The sequence below is a fragment of the Chrysemys picta genome, chromosome 2, assembly GCF_011386835.1.
Source record: "Chrysemys picta bellii isolate R12L10 chromosome 2, ASM1138683v2, whole genome shotgun sequence".
Lineage (NCBI taxonomy): Eukaryota > Metazoa > Chordata > Testudines > Emydidae > Chrysemys > Chrysemys picta.
This window is the reverse complement of record NC_088792.1, coordinates 99,067,298-99,084,022: the sequence shown is the minus strand read 5'-3', so window position 1 is coordinate 99,084,022 and position 16,725 is coordinate 99,067,298. Positions and strand designations below refer to the sequence as shown.

General features: G+C 40.4%; 1 protein-coding gene across 6 annotated transcripts in view; it reads left to right on the top strand.

The window, feature by feature from the left end:
* The window catches only part of LANCL2 (LanC like glutathione S-transferase 2), a 55,824-nt gene that overhangs the window by 19,270 nt on the left and 19,829 nt on the right, over positions 1-16,725 (top strand). For 4 of the 6 annotated variants that reach the window (XM_005287317.5, XM_008169656.4, XM_065583862.1 and 1 more), the window contains 4 exons: positions 7,890-8,007; positions 11,409-11,616; positions 13,945-14,092; positions 16,128-16,274. In XM_005287317.5, the coding sequence (XP_005287374.2) occupies positions 7,890-8,007; positions 11,409-11,616; positions 13,945-14,092; positions 16,128-16,274 (621 nt within the window). Of the gene's footprint in view, positions 1-3,840; positions 3,966-5,606; positions 5,920-7,889; positions 8,008-11,408; positions 11,617-13,944; positions 14,093-16,127; positions 16,275-16,725 lie in introns of those variants that run through there. The other 2 variants (XM_005287320.5, XM_005287318.4) reach the window with 2 other exon arrangements.

Below are 16,725 nucleotides of genomic sequence, written 5' to 3'. Positions count from 1 at the left end.
AAATTGATTGCCTTGGCAAAGTAGGTCTGCTTCTGAGGCTTTTCCTCCAGTTAAAAACCTCTTGGCAACTATGATTGTGATCAACGTTGCTAAGTGGTGTTATGCTAATTAGCACATGTTAGCAAACATTTTAGGTAAACATAACTCCCTTTCCTAGCATAGACAGTGCCTCACTCTCACAGCTCACCTCTTCTCCAAGCCCAGAGGCAGAGTCGGGTTTATCCAAACACAAACATTCCAAGGTGCTCAAATTGTGTAGACAAGCCCTCACTCTGCTCCTCAAGTGTATTGTTAGACATGGAAAGATTAGATTTTTTTTTGGTAAACATCAATTTCACTGTAGACATGCAAACTGATTTTAAAAAAAATTGCACCATTAATAATCAAAATTTATAGTTAGGCAAAATAGGAAAAATGCTGTTTGAGAACTGCAGTTTGCTAAGGATATTTACTTTATATATTTTTAACATGTGTTGACAGTTAGTTATAAAGCTTTAATTTTTTGAATCTCCATGTCATTAAATAATTATTGCCCTAAATGCCCAAAGCTTCCTGCAACTGTAAACATGTAAAGTGATTAAAAATTGGAGAAAATATTTAAAAATCATAATCGATATTCTCCGTCAAAATTATATTAAAAAAAAAAAATCGAAGGCTGCCAAGCCTGTGTATTGTCTTCATTTAGACTGCTCACAGGAATGGAGATCCGCACCGACAGGGTAAACTAAGCAGACTTTTTGTAGAGGTGGTTTTCCCAGTACACGCTCTACTATCAGCAACATAGCTTAGTGCGCACACAGACAGCCTGTTTCTCAGGGTCACTTCCGGTGCCTATCTTAAAGGGACAGCATATTAGTTATCTAACTGTGCATGAATACAGTGCAACAGGGATGCTGGGGGGGGGGGGGGGCCATGAGCATAGGACTGCTGTGAATGAGTGATTATAACATGACTGTTGCACCATAGCCTATTGAGACTGAACTTGGCTGACATTTCAAAAATGAAACTAATACATCCAGGTGAGACGAGGGCCCACTGGGGCAAAGATATTCCCTTCTCTGCTGATTGCTGTGTTGGTATTGCAGGGAGCAGTGCCCCCCCCCCCCCTTTAAGTCCTCCAGAACTCTTTGGGACCCTACTTCTGCTCCTGCAGGAGCTCTATGGAAGTGAGAAGAGGAGAGTCCAAGAAGGCTGTATGGGGCTGAAGAGGAATTGTTCAGATAACCATGGGGCCCTGAGCATAAAATGTGAAATTCTGACCCCATAGAAGTTGGTGGCAAAACTCCCATTGACATGAGTGAGGCTAGAATTTCACCCAGAGCGTGTATGTTCTCTTTTCTTCCTTACTAGCATTGCTCCCCTCCCATCCCCTCTTTATTTTTCTATCCTTGTTTGCCATTTGTCTCTGATCAGGTGCTTATTGGAAGTTCAGTTTTCCAAAGTGATCTTTTGCAGGATAGCCTGGTGCTAGACATATAACATTTGTGTGTTTAAAAGAAGTCATCAACTTAAAAATCATACTTATGACTGAAATCTTTTTATGTAAAATGACTGAGTGAGATGAGAAGGAAATCCATTTTTCTGTTTGTTCACTTGACAGGACCTTGTGTATAGTCAGTTTCATTGTTTTCCCCTATATTGTCAGTAAGTTTTTTCCTTTGGTTTGTGAGGTTTTACTTTTGTCACACATCAGGGGAGAGAAAAACATAAGAGATGAAATGTGATTGTAAAACCACAAAAGTTTGCAGAGAGCTTGAGGGGCTGATGATCCAAAGGTAGGATGGTCCAGTGGTTAGAGAACTAGCTGGCAATTCTTCCCTGCTCTGTCACGGACTGCCTGTGTAACCTTGGGGAAGTCCATTCAGGGCCAGGTTAACAAAGATATTTAGGTGCCTAAAGATACAGATAGACACCTAGTGGGGTTTTCAGAAGCACCTAGGCACTTGATTTCTCAGTGGGAATTAGGTGCCTAAAAATGCAGATAGGTGCCTAATGGATTTTTCAAAAGCACCAGTGCAGCTAAATACCTTTTAATAATTTTGCCCCTAGTCCCTCTGTCTCCATTTGATATCTGTAAAATATAAATAGTACTTCACTTCCACAAAGGGGCATGGTTAAGATAAATATACTAAAAATTGAGGTGTTCAAATGCTATTGTGATGGGGCCAAATGAGCACCTAAGATAGCTTCAGGTGCCACACTGTCTGTCTAACTTGCTCTTTTAAATTTACTGGATTTTAAATTGACAGTATTCCTTCAAACCATAAGACTTTCCAGTGGTTGAATTTTATGACCTAAGATGTTTCAGGGAAAGGAGAAGTTGACTGTTGCGTGATCCAGTCAGGCGGCTGTCTTGACATAAAAACCACAAATGCAAAATCAGCTATGATTGCAATATGAGGGTAATTCAGCAAGTATTGATCTATATTACTGCAACCTCAGATACCATAGCTGGTCATAGAAGTGACACAGTGCTGGATTAGATCTCTTACTCTTGCATTGTTATACCAGATTATTTACAATGGTTTGGGGTTTTTTTATAACATTAAAAAAAACCTGAAATTTAATATGCAGGATTTGGTCCTGTACAGAGGAGTAAACTAATGAGTTGCCAGTAATATTGTACATAAAGTACAGGAGGGAGCCAGTCCTACCTGTCCTTCAAAGAGTTTCCTGCTGTTTAGTTTGAATTCCATGAAATAACATCAAGCTATCTTTTTTCTTTTTCTTTTTCTTTTTCTTTTTTTTTAAGCAAGAGGGAGACTTTCTTTTTTCCAAGCTGTGTGAAATTTTTAGACTCCAGCTCTACAAATATAAGAAACTGAACAAATAATTGTGTGACTGGTAACCTCCCATTCACTTAAAAAAAAAAAAAAAAAAAAAAAAAAAAAAAAAAAGGACCGTACCTTAACTTTTTAAATAAGATTTGGTGCTGAACTTGACCTTAGATTTACTTTGAAGTCTTCAGGCTAACAAAAGTAGGTGTGGAACATGTAGGCATGAAAAGACATACAAGCTATGGTTATCATATATACCAAAATTCAATTAAATTGCATGCTGTGTACAGTCTATGAACCCGAGACTCTCATTGACTTCAGAGAGTTTGGATTAGGTCCTGTGTGCATGCACACTATACATTATTTTTTTATTTATACACACACACACACACACACACACACACACACACACACACACCCACCACCACCAGCAGCAGCAGCAGCAGCAGCAATGGAAAACTGATGAGATTTATGAATCCCATTATGCAGCATTTAATCTGCAAAATTACGTATTTATGTTTTGTGGCGTTCTATTGTTTCAGGTTGAAAAGAGCTTTTTCAGTTCCTACATAATTGAAAGAAAAAATCACTGGTCATGGTGGATTTGAATTGTTTGTTCTATATATAGAGAACAGAGTAGCAGTTAGGAAGATAGCACAGGTTTATTTCACCAGCAGCAGAGGAGGAGTAATACAGAAACTGTATTTCTGAAGAGAGCCATTTCTGCTCTAAGAATTTGTCATCCCTTTGTGCAGCACACTCTCTAGTGGAAACCGGGAATAAAGTTAATACCTTGCTATTGGAAGTCAGATTCTCCTCCCCCCCCCCCCCTCCGCTCCCCGTGCATTCCATTGCCAGAAATAGGCATGGTAGGAAGCCAGCATGAAAGGATGAACACGAGCTGGAATAATCGTCATGAAAATGAATATGTTGTTCATGCTATATACAAATAGTATACGTTATTCTCAGCTGTAAAGCTGCCATGAGAATCTGTTTTTTCACATTTTATAAATTAAATGTATATAAAATCCATCTTTCCCCATACTTGCCCATCCCAGTATCTTTCATTAACCAGATCAGTGCAAAGTGAATGGGCTTAATGCAGCCACAGGGCTAGACCGCATGGATCAGCTTGCAGGAGTGGAGCTTCTGAGTGTTTCTTCACGTTGGGTGGGTCTTTAAAGACAGGTGAGTAAAACAGAGAATAGATTTTTAAGCAGGATTGTTTCTAAACAAATTTAAAATGTTCTGCAGAAAAGCAGCCCAGTTTTAAATTCAGTGACATGCATCAAAATTAAATGATTTGGATCGAAGGAATGGAATTCTTAAACAGATGTGTTCCTAAAACTTAAGGTAAAATATTATCAAACAAATCATGTACCTGCTCAGTTGTTAAACCTTCAGAGCAATCCTTCCCACTCCCCCCCCCCCCCCCAAAAAAAAAAAACAAAGGAAAATGTAATAAGTATTTGGGCAGGGCTTTGAATAGTACTAGCAACTGATACTCATTCTGTTCTCACTTAGGCTGGTGTAAATCTGGAGTAGCTCCATGGGGTCAATAGTGTTACACTGGTGTAAACCCAGTTTAAGTGAAATCAGAGTAAAGCCCATAGTGCCTTTCATCTTCGCTTCTCAAAGCGTTTTATCAAGGTGTGTGGTAGGTATTATCCTCATTTTAGAGCAGGGAAAACTCCGGCATAAAGAGGTTGAATTATTTACCCAGGTGAGAGGGTCCAGAACAGAACCTAGGTGTCTGGACTTCCTAGTCCCTCCTCTAAACATCTTGACCTCCATTGGAGGGACCTGCCATGCAAGACAGCATGATTTGGTAATATGACTGGAATATTCTCATTTTTGTTGAAGTTATTTTGTTCCAGGATATTAGAGAGACAAGGAGCTCTGTGTAGCTTGAAAACTTGAAAGCTTTTTCATCAACTGAAGTTGGACCAATAAAAGATATTACCTCACCCACCTTGTCTCTGGAATGTTCTCAGTAATTTAAAAACCATTTAAATTCTCTTATTTTTATTTATTTAATGTCCATTTAACATTCAGTAGATTAATAGCCTTGGAGACCGAAGTCCTCCATTCCACTCTGTTTATTCCACAGAAGAGGTATAGCGCATTGCATCAGTACCACCTTTCCTTGCTCTTCCCCCAGTATGCCTTGGTCCTTGGAGTGACCACCTCGAAGGGAGAGAGAACAGTTTAGTCTCCATATATCATTGTGAAAATGTTGGTTTTAATCCTTGCCCACCCTTTGTGTTGGGGCTGCACTACCGTTGTCTAATTGGAAATGGCTGTGACCACCAAACCTAGATCATTGATCAGCTGTCAGTTGTGAATAGCTTTGGGTGACTACCAGGTTGGGCTGGTGGATTTGAACCCTCATCCTGGAGGTGTACATCTGAATGTCTAATACATTACTGGGGTCCTCTAGAAAAGAAAAAATGTGTAAACTATAAACTGTCATACATAGGTCACCTGTTCTGTATCGGTAAAATGGATGCTTGAAATCAACTGAACGTACAAATGCAGTGTGAACAGCGATACTAAGGGTAGTATATTTGGAGTACTTAACTTCATGATTGCACACAGGCCTCTTTTTACTAATTTTACTGAAGCCATCCCCCAGTCCTCATTTTTCATGTATTATAGTCGAGCAAAAACCTGTTGTCTTAATGAACTAATCTCCTGTTGCAATGGAGAATTGCAAATGGCGTCAGGTGGACATGTTAATATTAACAGCCTCCAACCATCTATTTTATTTCAGTTGCCAATGAAAAAAACTATACAATAGGGAGACCGAGAATTGTTAAAAAGGTTAAACATTTTAATAACCAACCAGCTGAGCTAACAACTAGCTGAATTAGTTATATATCTCTTCTGGATACTGGAGGCTACTAACTTGTGTCTGTCTACTGGTTTTAGCAACTCTGAAAGCTGTACTAGTTCTCATCTTCTTAGAGCTCTCTCCTAATTTGCTAGGATAGTCTGGAGTGAAGAAACTAATCTACCATACTATGCTAGATATTTTGTTCTTTCTAGGGAAGTTAAAATGAAAGCCCCTTCTCAAATTTTTTTGAGTGACATACTGTCTGAACCATTGCAGTCAAGTACTACTGATCTACTAGATTGTCTGGTAAGAACATAATAAAAACTTGTCAGTGAAATAAATTGTCCATAATCAAAGATTGGAAGGATTACCAATTTCTTTTCCCCCCCCTCCAAAATGGATAATTGTACTTTACATTATTTAAAGATCCACACCTATGTACTATTTGTGGGAGGGGGTTAATGTTTCGATGGGGGGGAAAAATCGCCAAAAGAATTGTATTATAAAAGTACATTTTTATAGGATGCTTAGTGTTCCCCTTTTGAATGCGGAAACTATGAATAACTTTACTTACAGAAGTAGTCTCCATGGAAGTCAATAGGGCAGTACATTATAGATAATTGATTATTCCATGAACTGTGGTAGTACTCCATAGTGTATCTTCTCATATACCATTAGTGACAGAGTAAATCGTGGTGACAATGCAGGATCCCAGGTTATACTGCATCACATCTGTATGTAGCTTCCCTAATCAAAAATAAAACCAATACATGGACTAAGTGCCTGAAATGTTATAACGCAGTTGTAATGAACATACTATACAGTGATTTCTACAGAAGACTATACCCCTTACAGGAAAACTACCACTCTACATGCTTTGCGAACACATGAGCAGCTGTACTCCCCCGAGCAGTTGTATTACATTTAATGATTGGCAGTCTGCCTAAAAATAAACTCCAGAAACTGAAAATCCTATCTATTGATCTTGCACTTAGCCATGCTAGTGTAAGCTGAGTTGTCATGGCTGCTTTCACATAACTTCTTTCCTTTTATTAGTTTGTTTCAGCCTTTTCATATTGTATTGAAGTTGCCTTGAACAACACCCCCATACATATGAGAGAGAGAAAATCAAATTTTGTGAGGGTAGGAGTGAAGAGAGACATGAATTGCACCTCCTACAGACTTATCTTTTATGGAATAAACAGGATTTTAGACCAGGAGAGGAGGGTGTTGTTTTTGTTTGTTTTTTTTAAATTGTTGTTTTGTTTTATTAACAGGAATGGGAATGGAGACAGTTTCTGAGCTATTTGAGCATTTCATTTAAAATAGATCATTTAACTGTCGCCTCCACTCTCCTCTCTTCCATTATGCATCTTTATTTTTCCCAGTCAGCCATGTCTGGCACACTAGTTCAATCCATGAAGGCAGTATTACCTAACGATTAGACCAGGGACCTGGTAATCAGGGCTTCTGGGTTCTGTTCATGTTTGAGTTCACTCTTCTACACTAACTGGTGATGGGCATAGACCTGGAGTAGAGTACTAGCTTCTTGGATTCTGCGGGGCAATTCTCTTAACCTCTGTTTGCTTTTATTTACCCACTTTTAATTTGAATATGCTTTTTACATACCTCACAGGAGTAGTGTTAGGTTTGTTTAGTGCTTTAAGATCCTCAGGCGGGTCTACATTTAAAACAGTGTAGCGGCACAGCCGCACCTCTTCAGTGAAGATGCTACTTCGCCAACAGCAGAGCTTCTCCTTTTGGCATAGTTAATCCACCTCTGCGAGAGGCAGTCCCTATATTGATGGGAGAAGCCCTCCAGTCGACATAGCACTGTCTACACCAGGGGTTAGGTTGGTATAACTTTGTTGCTCAAGGGTGTGGCTTTTTCACACCCCGGAGCGATGTAGGTATACTGATGTAAGTGTATAGACCTGGCCTTAGATAAAAGGCAGTATGTAAGTTCATAGGGATATTATTAAAAACAAATACTATTAATACCACAGCATCCATATAATTCTTTAAGTTTGCATGAAGGGCTGCTAAAAGAACATTATTTTAATATTCATATGCAAGCGTGACTAGATAAACATGTTTTTCCTCTTAGGCTAAGGCCTATAAACTGTATGAGGACACTAAGGACCAGTTACCCACTGCTTATGTGCTGTGTACAGTCTAACTGGCTAAAGCATTAGAAAAATTCGGGCTTGGTTTTTCAAAGTCAGTTTGAATCTTTTTCACTCCCCTCTCCTTAAATTTCTCTGTCCTGGTTTCAGATCAGTTCTCAGTTCACAAGACGGATCCAGAGTAAAATCAGAGACCTGCTGCAGCAAATGGAAGAGGGGCTAAAGACAGCGGATCCACATGACTGCTCTGCATACACTGGCTGGACAGGTGAGCAGTCTGGGATCTGAACAGAACACTTTCAGTTAACTGACTTCTTGGGGCCCCTGATGGTTTCCACTCTGGTGTGAGGATTTTGTGTTCTGACAGAAATGGCAATTGCATCATAACCTTATGGTAAGTCTGTGCAAGCCATATTCTAGGAGGGTCTGGGTCCCTTGTCTGTCAGTGTTAGTGGAAGGATGCCCATTGAATTTAATGGACATTGGATCTGGCCCTAAGAGAGAAAATTGGTTTCTGTACTTGAAGAGTCTGACTGTGCAAACAGAGTGTATGTTCGAAGATTAGTTACCGTTTTTTTGTTTTAAAAATGTTTTACTGACACAGAATATTTTCACCTGGGTCCACTAAGTTGAATTGTGTATCATGACTCGGTTGATGGCAAAACGACTCTAAAACCAGGAGGGTGAGAGCGGCATGTTCTTGCACCCAGGACTCTGGAATTCTTGCTCTGACTTCCACACTTTTCTGTGTGGAGCTGAGCAAATCACTGCATGAGTGTCGCAGGGATTGATAAGTGAATGTTGTGAAGTTGCTTTGAAAATGAAAAGTGCTATGCAAGTGCAAGGACCAAATGTGAATTAGCCAGCCTGATCCTCGTGGCAAAGAATGCAGTCATCAGGGTTGATTGTTCTAATTAACCTGGATATAGCTCTTCTAGTTGCCAGAAGACTTCTCCGTCTTGGCCTCTTTGGGTATGTGTGCATGGTGTTTTGGAGTGAGTGGGAGCAGGGCTCACGCTATTGCTCTCAAAATTGCCGTGTAGACAACTTTGAAGTTGCGGCTCGAGCTGGAGCTCAGGGTCTGAATTCACACCCCGCCCCAGGCTTCAGAGCCCCAGCTCCAGCCTGAGCTGCAACTTCAAAGAGTTGTCTGCACAGCTAGTTTTAGCGCACTTGGGCTAGCAAGACTTGCGCAAGTCCATCGATCCCAGTTGGGAGGCTCATGCCAAAATGCTGTGTAGACATACCCATAAGTGCTATGCTCTTTCTACAGTGGGATCACTCTTCGTACCCTGCCCAGATCAATCCTTTAGTACAGCATGTTTGCAGTTTTTCCTGTGAGGATTCATACTGTTACCTTCATGTCATGTTGGTACATGAATGGATTGGGAAAATCTCTCCAGTGGTAAATTTTGAGCGAGAATTTGCCCACATTTAGGTTTAATTCTGGACACGGAGGTGCAGCATTTCACTTTTCTTTCTTCCTGATGGCCCTAGGAGGGAAGCTGAATGTTCTGTACAGATGGTGTTGTGGGTGCATGTGGAGAGAAGTTGTAGACAACCGGCAGCTTGTATGAGCTTATTTTAAAGTCTAAAAATGGGAGTCATTTTGTGTTGCTTGAGTGAAAGCAGGCAATTTTCACACGGGCGTTTTAAAAGAAATCTAGCAGAGCAGTGTTCTGACATTCAGTGATTGACGAGAGAGGTGTTATGACTAAACAACTCAAGTGTAATAAAATGAGTCCTAGAATAAAAGAAACAAACTCCTCATTAGCTGAACGACAAGATAGTTGGGTAATGTGATGTAATGGAAGGTATTTTTTGCCATTCTGAAGGGGCCTGTCAACTGCGGTAACCCAAAATGCAGATTTGATTTTTTTTTTTTTTTAAGCTTTTACAAAATCTAATCTGAGAAGGAATATTTCCCATGACTTGTTTTTAAATATTACAGTGAAAAGGATTTTCCCCAAACTTAACCATTTTCACCATTGTGCCAGTGTATGAAAACCAGAAAGTGACACCAACACTGAAAATGACCATTCTGGTTTCTCTGCCCCAAGCTGAGACAAGTGCCAAGAGTAAACAAATAGCATAAATGGTGAACAGTAATGCACCTTGGAATATACTTCATAAAAACTTGTTTAAAATCTTGTGATGTATAGGGTGTGTTGTTGGTGCAAAATAACAAAGAGATGCAAGCAACACGAAACTCATGTAAGAATTGGCAATGTATTAGGGCTAGATCCTGCACACCTTTGTTTCTGTGAGTTGTACTTAATTATTCAGGTAATCTCAGTGAATCCATTGTAAGGGCTAATAAACAAGTAAGGGTTTGCAGAACTGGGCCCTGTGATTTAAAATCCACTCCCTCTTCATAAAGCCCAAGTATCTGGGCTCTGTGTGTGAAGAGAAGAGTGGTTGTAGAAATCCAATCAATCCCCACAACACTGGGCCATAGTGCAGGGATGCAGTGCATTGCCCTCCCCTCCCCCCACTCCCGATGCTACTATTCTAGCCCACAGGCTGGGATAGTAGCCACAGGCCCTCTGCACCAAGTGCATGGAGGTACTGGGGACACTGAATCAGTGTAACTGTGGCTCTGAAGCCCACCCTCATGGTGGTTTTCTGTGCCAGCTTATTCAGGGATGTCATGGAGAACCTTTCCATGGTGGATAGGGGATGTGCAGGCACCCCTGCACAACCTTCCACCGCTATTCTCCCAGTGCAGCCTCTGTATGGGGTTTAAATGGGCCTTGCACTGAATTTCACCCGTGGTCCTATTTTTAGCTCACAGAAAAAAAACATTTATAAGTTCAAACAGCAGTGCAGTCCGACACCTTTCATGTTGCTATTACAGTAGAAGACTTCTTTGTACAGCAGGATGAAAAAGCTGTAGTTACATTTAAAGCACCTTAATGATAGTTCTTTTAAGTTGTCTCACTGTGGAATATATGTAAGTCTTATACAGCGTTGACAGCTGAACACTTGACATTTCATAACAGCCAAAGAGTGCATCGGAGGGCTCTCTTTAAAACAAATTGCACATGCAGTGAAGGATTCATTTTATCCTATAATGTGTGTACTGTATTTGCAAAAAGAACGAGGAGTACTTGTGGCAATTTAGAGACTAACAAATTTATTTGAGCATAAGCTTTCGTGGGCAACAGAAGAAGTGGGCTGTAGCCCACGAAAGCTTATGCTCTAATAAATTTGTTAGTCTCTAAGGTGCCACAATTACTCCTGTTCTTTTTGCAGATACAGACTAACACGGCTGCTACTCTGAAACCTGTACTGTATTTGTATATACACAGGCATATTGAGCCTAAATTCTTCAAAAGTGCTGATCATTCACTCTCTGGAAATTGGGTGACTCTAATTGAGTTCTAGTCTTTTAAAAAATAAATAAATAAAATTAGGCCACTGTAGTTATCCAAATTGAAACATAATCAGGACACCGGGCTTGATGCCTTTTGCTCTCTCCCTGGGATCTGTAACAGATACTAGTGGTCAGAGCCTTGATTTTACATCTTGTTAACTGCACAGGTATCTTCTAACATTCTGGGGCACTGATTCAGAGGGAAGGAGAAACAGGTAATTGAAATGCCATTTAAGTGGAAAGAAAAGGATATATCTTCTTGTTCTGTTTTTGTTTGTCGATGGTTGTTCTAGGCATAGCCCTTTTATACCTACAACTGTACCGCGTCACAAAAGACCAGAAGTACTTGCAGCGATCCCTGGATTATGTGAAGAGAATACTTCGTAATCTGAATGGACGAAGGGTTACTTTTCTCTGTGGTGATGCTGGACCCCTGGCAGTAGGGGCAGTAGTGTACCACAAACTAAAGATTGACAGTGAGTCTAAGGAGTGCATCACAAAGTAAGTGTCTGGTGATAGTGGAAAAGGCTGTACATTTACTCAGGATCCCTTTATATATGATCAACGACCAGTATTTTAATAAGTGATTGCCAGAGGTTTCATATTTCAATAACGCTGGCTTGGGAAAAGTGCTCTTGCTTTCCATCAAACAGATGTCTGTCTTTTATACCTATGTCCTGGGAAATTTTGATCCAGAGCCTTTTTGAAGGCTTTCCAATCCTTGATGTCCCACTGGGGATTATAAGAACCGGTGTGCTGTGCAGTTTGAATTCGGTACCACAACTGCACCTGTTAGCATTCTGCCTGTATACCTTACTGTGCTAGAATTTGCAGATTAACTTTTGAGGACTGGCTCCACTTTCGTATTTCCAGTACAGTTTTATATTTAGAAGTTTAATCAGTCTCTTTCTAATCCAGGATCCCAGCGAGATTAATCTCTGCTGCGGCTTTGATGTGAATATCCATTTGTTTGTTTTTAAAACAGACCGCTGTTATGTTAGAGTAAATCTTATTGTCAGATACCCTTCTGGATGCAATTGTAGTAACATTGTTTTCACAAAGCATGAAAATAAAGTCTCTGTGAAATAAGATTAAGAGCAGTAGATTTTCTAATTAGCCTTTGCTTGAAAATTATCTTCAGGAGAAAACATGAAAATGTAATTAGTGTTAGGTGTCTGTTCCCTTTTTTTTAAGTGTGTGTGTATGTGTATATGTATATGTGTGTGTGTGTGTGTGTGTGTGTGTGTGTATATATATATATATATACATATATATATATACACACACACTCAGATACCCAAGTGATTGGTTAGTATGAATAGCGCAACTATCTGTGATTTTTGTGTTCCTTTCCTCTTCTTCTTTTTTTTCCTTGTAGCTGGTCACGCGGTGGTGTGATATGAAGATCTTTTTATGCTCAAATTCCATATTTGCAAGTTTTAAAAAGAGAACAGTTTAATATGAGTCTTAAATCTGATATATCATTGATGCATCAAAGGGTGTTAATAATTAAAGCCATTTTTTTAAAATGGATTGTTAGTGAGACCAAAGCAAGAGTCTTTCAAATCACTGGTTCAGATCCAGCACGAGCTAATAGCCAACAACCACCTTTGATAACTATGTGAATTGAGGTTTTGGTCTAAATCCGGGGACAGATGGTCATATTCAAATTAAACACACGCACGCACAGTTTCAACTAACTGGCACCTTCTGGGCAATTCTACAGAGAAGACAGGATTGAGCTGGCACGGAAACTGATCCTCCCTCTCCCATTTCAGGATTGAGGCATGTTGTGCTGCTGCTGCCTTCCCATGCTGTAGCTACTTTGTGGGTGGATTGAGGGTTTCACTCCCTGGGGCTGTCAATCTGGCCCCATTAAAAAATCCCTAGAGTCAAACAAAGCACTTTTGTAAAATAGCAAAGTCCTTGTCAAGCATTTGATGGTACATTTTTTTTACCTACAAATGATGGGCCAAATCCTGAGATTCTTATTCAGAATTTTTTTTATTAGAATTTTACAGTTTGGCCCATCAGTTGGTGGCTATTTGAAATTTTAAGCAAGCCTTTTGTAAATTATTTTTGTCATCAGTAACATTGAAGTTGGGATTTTAGAGTGTTAAAGGCCCAAGATAGTCTAGTTGTCTGGTAACTGCAAATTTTATTCCCAAGTCAGCCAGTAAAATCTCCTGGGTTGTATTCCGACCTCTGCCACTCATTTGCCATGTGACCTCTGGCAAGTTGCACTCTGTGTCTGTTTGCCATTGAGTAATTGCCTAGCTCCCATGGGTGTTGTCAGGTGAATTATTCTTTGTCAAGAGTGTCAAGATCCATTGCTGAAACGGTTGTCAAAATGCAACGTTTTCATAGTATATGAAACTTTTTAAAGTCCAGCAGCTCAGTAAACTGCAGATGATTTTAGGGGCAGCTGAGGGCTAGTGGATTGAGCACAAAGCTGAGAGTCTGGAGATTTTGGGTTCTGTTTCTGAGTCTGCCACTGTCTTGTGTTGTGACCTTGGGCAAGTCACTTAATTGTTCTGAGCCTGAGTTTCCCCATCTGAAATGGGGATATAATACTTCTCCACCTTCAGTTTGGGATCTGCAGATGAAAAATGCTATGATTGCACAAAGCATCATTATTAAGTAATCAAAAACTGCCATAGGAGAGGTTAAAAAAAGTCTGTTCTGATTATGTTCCCTGAGCCAAAAACAAAATGTGTGAGACATTTTTAGCATTACCTCTTGATTGGATTGGGTAGCATACCGTATACAGAAGGAGAACTCTAGTATATCCTAATGAGATGGTACACTTTTTTTTCTTTTTTGACCCAGGCTTTTGCAGCTCCAGAGAACGATCATAAGCACAGACTCTGAACTTCCAGATGAGCTTCTTTATGGCAGAGCAGGTTACCTCTATGCTTTGCTCTATTTGAATACAGAAATTGGTCCAGACACTGTACCTCAGTCTGTTATCAAAGAGGTAGGAAACTTCATATTGCCAGGTACTACCATGTCTTTGAGGTGGAATCATATCTGTTGCTTCACTTCAAATATAGGAAAGAAAATATGAAGTAAACTTCCACCTAACCTGCAAAAGAGAGTTCATGGGGTAGTCTAGTGAGGAGAAACACTTGGGACCTGATTCTGCTTTTATTTACCCTCTTATAACTTCAGTAAAGTTACTCCTAATTTGTACCAACATGAGGTCAGAAACAGGTCCTCTCTGTTTAGCTCTTACCCATGAAGGACTTCACTTGTCACTCTAACTTGTTTCTTTAGTAATCCATGTAAACCGTAGTAAAGCTAGATGCAATGAAAGGAAAGAGGATATAGAATTTGTGAATTCTTCTACAGCAAAAGCAGTACTTAAGTATACAACTGAACTTTTAAAATTTTATACTTTTAAACAAAACCTTAATTATAGGGGTGGGGCTGGAAGCACTGCTTATTACGATTGCTTGACACTTCCCATTGTAAGACTGTTTTCAGTTGCTTATAACTCTTCCAAACTGTAACCAATTGGGCTGAAACTTTGCATGCCAGGTATCTGCCTCAGCCTGAATTTTCAGGTCAGCCTTTTCTGAGTTCAAGGCTAGGGAGAAACATGTTCTGTCAATGTTTGTTTGTTTGTTGTTTTTTTAACTGATCTTTTCTTTGAAAAGCTCTAGTGCTTTCATGCTTTGGAGCAGGGACTTGAAATTTGGCAGGAGGAGTGGCCTTTGTTTCAGGGATGTGCCTTTTGTAGTCCCTGTGAAAATTTGGGGGTCAGTATGTGTGGGAGAGACTGAGATTGGGGGAGGAGCTGGGACTGAGAACTAGTGGGAAAGAAGGGGAGGGTGGAGGGGAGACATGTGCTGAGGAGCTGGGGTGTGGGGGAGAACTAGGACTAGCTGGTGATGACCTGGGTGGAGATGGTGAGACTCTGAGGTTGGGTGAAGAGCCCAGTGGGAGCGGGCAGGGGGAACTAGAGGCCACAGTGAGGGAGAGAGACTGATCAGATAAGGAAACAGGAGGGGGGAACTGGGACTCACTTGTGAGGAATCTGGGACTGGCTGGAGGGGACTGAGCAGAAGGGAACATGCTGGAATCGAGGTCGGGAATTACCAGGAAAGTTTGTGCCTACTGCAGAACGTACCCCTCCAAAGTCTGAAATGGATCTTGAGTCTCACCATTCCTTTGTTGTCAGGAAATATGTTTGAAACCCACTGACAAAGAGTCTTACCCCTCACACCTACTGCTGCTATCAGTTACTCCCTTAGCTCAAATGGCAGAGGTCTATGTGTTGGCTCTAAAGATTCCAACCATGTTGATGAATACCCATGTGGGTATCTATATGATGCCACATGATGGAATTTCCTCCCCACCCCCACCCCCGGTTTTATTTAAAAAAACTGAAACCTTAATGATGTTCTTTTAACATACCTTGTGTGTGTGTGTAATTTCCTAGGGCTTTTTCTAAGTCAGGCACTCAAAAGTTAGGAAATGCCTTAATTAAGGGTTAGAAGACAATTCTTCAGGACTGCATTCAACTGTCTTAACCTTGAGCCCATCCTTTCTGTTCCTACATCCCCTGCCTTGTTCACTACACACCTTCTAACTTCTGCAACAGATGAGGCAGGTGACCTACACACAACAGCCTCCTTCATTACACAACCCTGTTGATCTCAGCGCAGGTTTGTACTGTGCACCAAATGAGGCAGGGATCCTTTTGGAAAAAATAGTATGTGATTGTGTAATTAAAGACTGTATTATAATACACACGCACAGGGGAGGGAGGGCAAATTAAGATGAGAGCTTTCTATTGTACAGAAAAATGGCAGTTTTTCTGACACTTAAAAGTCTTGATGGGATAAGGAAATAAGATATTTTGTAGTGCAGAGGTAGATTTGTATATTGCCTCATATTCTTTGATACATTCTCTCTAGTGTTGTGTCTTACAGTTCTTTGTAAAGTAGTCCTCTCTGAATAAATGAAAGTGATATTCATGGCAAGTGTTTGTTTTATTTCAACATTAGGTGGTAGATGCCATTATTGAATCGGGTAAAAACTTCTCAAAGGAGGAACGCAAGACTGAACGCTGCCCCCTGTTGTACCAATGGCACAGGAAGCAGTACATTGGAGCAGCCCATGGCGTGGCTGGGATCTATTACATGCTAATGCAGGTAGGTAAACTAGTGTTCCAAGGTAAGGTTCTTTTGAATGAATCAGTAGTTAAGAGTTTCATTCACTTAACATAATGGTCCCTAAAACTTAGTAATGTCTGAATCTTATTGAGGGCTTTATTGTGCGTGTTAAAGGTCCCTCTTGACCCTCACTCTTCCAAATTAGCTCTTGACTCTTAATCTTCAGTTATTTCTCTCACCTGTTTTCCTGTTCTCGGCATTGAACTTGCCATCAGAAATGCCTTTGTTCCTCTTTCCCTGATCTCACCTACACCAACCACCGCTTTGAGTACATTTTCCACCATCTCTCAACTCCAAAAAACTACATTGTCTCAAGCACCTTCACCCTGTTGATTTCTAGCCTGGTTTATTCTGATGTTCCCCACTCCCTTGGGTTGTTGCCCACAACACTGCCCTGCCTGTTGCCCTTAACGAACTTGCTGTCCTCTGT